Source organism: Pollicipes pollicipes, unplaced genomic scaffold, assembly GCF_011947565.3.
Source record: "Pollicipes pollicipes isolate AB1234 unplaced genomic scaffold, Ppol_2.1 Scaffold_7231;HRSCAF=8579_pilon_pilon_pilon, whole genome shotgun sequence".
NCBI lineage: Eukaryota > Metazoa > Arthropoda > Thecostraca > Pollicipedomorpha > Pollicipedidae > Pollicipes > Pollicipes pollicipes.
The window spans coordinates 40,870,841-40,876,432 of record NW_023597034.1 but is presented as its reverse complement, the minus strand read 5'-3'; the positions used below and the strand labels follow the sequence as shown (position 1 = coordinate 40,876,432).

The following is a 5,592-nucleotide window of genomic DNA, read 5'->3' as shown; positions in this document are numbered from 1 at the left end:
ATTCCTTTCAAAAGCGCTTCAATCTTACGCTTGACCCTGTTTGGGAGTTCCCGCCTGCTTGAAAGTGTGCCGAAAACCTGGGGTCCTGGACCAAAATCTTGACGGTCAAATTATTTTTTTGAAAAGCTTGGATCAAATTTTGCTGTTAAAACTGAGTTGCTGATAATCACGTTAAGTAAAACCTTTATACACCTTTCGCGCGGAAGGGATATTTAAGTGCGGGTCAAAAGGGCAATGCACGTCAGTGTTCGGTTACCAATTTCTGTAAGACTTTAAGTGCATTATATTGAAAATATCACGCACGTAATACCCTCACGTGGTATATGTGCAGGCTGTGGTTCAAGCAGATACATACAAATGAGTTCAACCAAACAAACAAATTCGCGCCTTCAGTGTCTCCAAATCAGTGACCTAATTGTTGCGATTCTGTACGCAAAGGGTAACAGGAACGGCTAGGGTCGGCAACAGTTTATGACGTGATGGTGGAAACACATGTCATTATATTGTTCAAACGGTGGGAAACCATGAAGCCTGAGTAAAGCATTTGTGGTGCCTTCGGCTCAGCGATGCATGCAACAGTCTTCAAAAGTTGGGCTGCAGCCGTAGGTGAGTGTTGTTTTTTGTTGTTGTTGTTTTGTTTTTTGACTTCCACTCAGCGTGACAAGAATATGAAACAACTGGTATTTGTTTTCTTCAAACCGTTCTACCATTCCATCTTTCCGTGACCCCGATGCATGCTTCTTCCAGTAAGCTCCCCACTACCTCGTACCCAGCATTTGCACAGTCGCCTTCACCTCAATCTGAGCCCAAGCCATAACCCAATATATTGCTTCTTCCTTGCCTGACAGCCCAGAAGCCCAGTTTAAACCCTTACATACCGATAACTGGAGCGTAGCGAAAGGCGCCCACTAGGCAAACATGTCGCGCCAGGCTTGGAACTTGCCCAAGGTATGGTGGAGGGTACGGTGATGATTGGGGTGAACCTCGAAGCGCACACGTGGTTTCCATAAGGGGACGTGGCCTAGAGGAGGATCGCATGTTGGACGTTATCTCCCAATGCCGCCTGCCACCGGTTAGGATTCTGCCATGTACTCAGCTGAGCTAGCTGTCGGAGTCCTTCGCCATTGTTTTCGCGGTCGAGGATAGCAAATCCAGCCGTAGATTAAGCTTAGACGTGAAACTCCAGCAAACCCCGAGGGTGGAAGAAGACTGCTTTTGTGGTTGGACTATCCTAATATTTGGGGCAGGTGTGCCTGCATTCTTCGCAGCAACAGTTATCCTGGAAACAGTTTAATGGAACTGTATAAATGAACGCTTTGATTGCGTGCATACTATTGAAACCTACGGTGATGAAAGAAGCTTTTGGTGATGCCACGATTGCTGATGACGCTACTGGGCATGAACGTCGCTGTAATTTCATATTATATGGTATCGCGTTACCGTGCTGGTGACGATTTTGCCCGCAGAAACTCGGTCGGCGACAAAAAAAAACTTTTACCACCTCTGCCCGGGTTCACCAAAAGCTCGCCCATATGGATACTTACTGCGTGCATCCAAGGCATGCATTCCTGAGAGGACACACGCTCAAAAAGTCAGCTTCCGCCATTCGTTGCACTAGCTACCGATCACAGCTGGACCAAAATAACCATTGCTATATGTTTTGATGGCTTGTATCAACAGCGTGAATTTGTGGTTGATGAAGTCTCTATTTTGAACTTTGATCTGAGATAACGGGTTTAATTGCTGACTTAGAAGCATTCAATTTATTACCTATCGCGCAATCTCGTAAGGAAAAATTCATTGGTGCTTCTGTAAGCTTCTATCTTTCTTACTTTGGAAGCGGCAGCGAGGGAGGGGTCTTCAAGATGGATATTTCAGTTCACAACCTATATAACTATGGGACACTTCCTTCAGGTTCAATGCCTGTATAAGTACAAGTTCAAACTTCTTCACACATATTTAAACCGGTATCTCTTGTAGAGGGGCTCTTTGCTTAGCTTGCTGTTAACTGGTTTTGTGTAAAACATTTGGTTTATTGGGGAAAGGGAGGATGGCATATTCCATCCCTTTTGCGCTTATGTGTCCCCGCGCGGTAGCTTCCTTATTTGGTGCCATCACGTCCCCCTGGCGTCTGATTTTGAAGTTACCTAAAATGCTACCAATAGGTGCGGGATTCATCGTCTTCCGTCAGATCTAGCAAAAAATAGCCGGCAAACTTCGCTCTGCAGCCATCTTTTTTCGCCATGATGAAATGATTCGCAATTTTTGTGTTTGTGCATTTGGTCCAGAGGGACCAAATCATAAAGTAAAAGAAGTGCGAAAAGACGAACAGTACATGCCAATAAAGCCAACGCTTCCAGAATGAATAGTTATCGCTAGTTTCATAGTTCTGACGACAAACCATTGTATTGCTCATGCTCATCCGATTTTTCAAGCATTTCAAATTTAATGCCAACTTAGGTCTTTGTCAGAAGTGTGTGTGGTTGGAAGTGGTTTCTTCTCCATTTTCACCCATATTTAGATCAGACACGTCCGATTTCTTCTACCAATGTTTTCGGAACATTTAGTCGTCCGGCCAAATCTCTACAAATCCTTTGCAATAACTCAGAGTACCGATTTGAAATAGCCGCTTCGTTCGGAGGAATGTCATATGAAAGCAGTACCTCCATTTGCCCTGTTTTTTCAAGATGTATGTTTTCTTTTGTTCACATCATACCGATTGGCCAAAATGCTTGTAGTATCAACAGTATGAGAGTTTGGAACACTTTTTAGGGAAAAGGATAGAAATATGAGTCCACTGATAAGCACATGATTTTACCAAAACGTCATACTGTGGCTTTGATTTCTCTAGTACGGCGTTTAGCACAGTGACTTTTTCGAAAGGAGTTTTCTCCTTGGGACTCATTGTTAACTTGTAATCTCAGTGCGTTGCATGGCTGTATTACAAAGAACGTACATGGCAGCAAAAAATCACGCGATCTAGTCACGCACGTTCTCGAACCTTCGCCAATAAGTTTCGCGCTAAATGGCTTACACCACCCTGGGTGCTAGTCACAAACGTTCTTTTCTACTGACACCATGCATACCCATAAGCATCGAGGACTTTTTCTGACCACCACAGCTCATGTGTGCACATGACTTGAGTTAGCAGGGCTATTGTTGGTGTCTGCAGGATACCTTTTTGTCTTTATTACGCCATTCGTCATGGAAAATTTGAGCGATATCGACCTGAAACTCTCACGCACAGTCGGGGGGCGGGGGCTAGAATGAAAATCTCCATTGAATGTCATGCAGGCATCAAGATAACCCACTCCGGGCAGGAAATCGGGAGTTACAGAAAAACGAGCAAAATTTATTTTCTGATTGCACTTGCTGTAGCGAAAATCCCCGCTCGTATTGGGAGACACAACAGGTCCTGAGGAGATGTTTGTCCGAAATAAGTTTGTGAAATGTGTTCCAAAGGTGGTACACTCCCGTCTATGACATTGCCTTTGAGCTTTATTCTTTGAGCTCTATGGAATTTGCCTCTATTCAATCATATAAATTGTTGAATGCACTTGCGAGGAACATTATGTTTGTAGATAAGACAGCGGTAATAGCCTTATTCGTCATAGACCGCAAATTCTTCTCTTTCGTTTCGAAAAAATGTCGACGTATTCATTCCTTTATTCTCCTGCTTTTTCTACGAGACGTAGGGCTACTACCAGTTTCTTATCTATCTGCTCAATCACGTTTTATAGCGACATCGACCTATGTTCACATTTACGCGCATTGCCTATCACTGCCATGATCACGTCTTCTCTAAGCGTGGACGATTCTTGAAAACAATAACTTTAACTCGGACGTGTTATATTAAGTCAATGTATCACTCGTCAGCATCATCAGCTCACATGTGGCACATTTGCTCGGGGTATGCTCGTCTGGCACTGCCCACAGTGGCCGTGAAGCCTTGTCTGGCGGCACCCAGGGCGACGTACAGATGTTTAAGGGAAGTCGGCCACAAAGATCACATGCTTCATCTGCACTTCAGTCGCAGCCGATATACAATATCTCGATCTGTCGACGTGACGCGCGATAAATATACACGGGGCCTTAAGCCAGTACCCTGCACAGGGGCTCCCTTTCACTCGCCCAGCGTCGTCCCGCACCGGCTGAGCACGCCGTCCTGACAGCTTGCATCACGGTCAGCAGGCAGACTAGCAGGGCCAGACCAGCCAGGCAGGTCATCATCACGGGAAAGCCGTAGGCGTCCACGAGCAGGCCGCCAGACACGGGGCCCACCACAGTGCCGAGGGAGTAACCGGTCCAGTAGACACTCGACACAAACGCCTGCGTCACCAGGTCGTCCGCCAGGCCCTTCCGCACGCTCTCCTGCAGCATCTGTGAGAAGCAGGGGATGTAGGCGCCGCCGAAGAAGCCTTCGAGCAGCGTCTGCCCCAGGCCGAGGAGCCACCAGCGGGGTGCAGTGTTCAGCAGCGGCGAAGGAGCGATTAGCAGTAGGCTGCCTGACGTCGCCAGCAGGCAGAGCGACATCTGCACGTAGGGGTTGCGGGAGTGCTCGGACAGCCGGGCCCATATGAAGCTGGTCAGGGAATACACTGTCGTAGCCACCAAGAAATATAGTCCCAGGGTTGACGGTGTGACGCCCAGCACCTTGTTGGCGTACAGGGCCATGCAGGATTCGAACGTCATAAACACGAATGAGTAGAGGAAGACAATCATGAGGCACAGCCAGTTCTTGAACGACCGGGCGAACACACGCAGCATGCTGAGGAACGGGACTGCGTTCCTCTCGCACTTGACCAGCGGCGGCATCATCCACTGGTTGAGCAAGGCCGCGCCGACCATCGTGCCGCCGAGTACGTAGAAGGGCATGCCGAAGCCGGCGACGGCGTACAGGCCTCCGCCGACGGCCGGTGCGATGGCGAGGCCGGCCGACTGGGCGGCGCCCACCAGCGCCACCAGCATGCCGGCCCGGTCGGCAAACTGGTTACCGATGATGGTGAAGGCGCAGCCGGACACGGCCGCCGTCCCGACCGCTTCCACCAGTCGCACCAGGAAGCAGGCCACCACGAAGGCGTTCTTGCCGTGGATGTAGTTGAGCGTGCCGAAGGTGATGGTTGTGAGGCCAGCCGTGGCGATGCCGATGTTGTAGAGCCGGGTGACGCCGACCACGGGCCCCAATCGGCCGACGAGGGGGCTGGCAATCATCTGGGCGACGGCGAAGCAACTGAACACGGCGCTGATGAGGGTCTGTGAGACGCCTCGCGAGGCCGCCTCCACCGGAAAGAACGGCACCATCACCGCTATCAGGGAGCCGTTTAGAACGCTCACCACAGCTATTCCCCCCAGAAGTCTCTTCTGTGTCCATGACAACTTCTCGCCGGCGGTGCTGGATGGCTGAAGGCCTTTGCTGTTGGAACATGATGGGCTAACAAATGTGACTTCATTTGCTTCAGTTTTGTGCTGACCTCCATCATCTTGCCCTAGTATCATGTTTTCCTGAATCAACAACAGAGGAACTCTTTCCGGATCACTGGGCATCATGCAAGAGCTTGTTTCTTAGAAATGTAAACAATACTGATATTCTTG

The 5,592-nt window shown here is 48.9% G+C and overlaps 1 protein-coding gene across 1 annotated transcript; it reads right to left on the bottom strand.

Moving 5' to 3' along the window:
* Nucleotides 1-4,092: 4,092 nt before the first annotated feature.
* On the bottom strand, nucleotides 4,093-5,301 carry LOC119110122 (MFS-type transporter SLC18B1-like). Its single transcript, XM_037233861.1, has 2 exons — nucleotides 4,995-5,301; nucleotides 4,093-4,901 (listed from the first exon to the last, which is right to left on the bottom strand). Exons 1-2 carry the CDS (start codon nucleotides 5,299-5,301, stop codon nucleotides 4,093-4,095), a joined length of 1,116 nt encoding a protein of 371 aa, XP_037089756.1.
* Nucleotides 5,302-5,592: the final 291 nt, after the last annotated feature.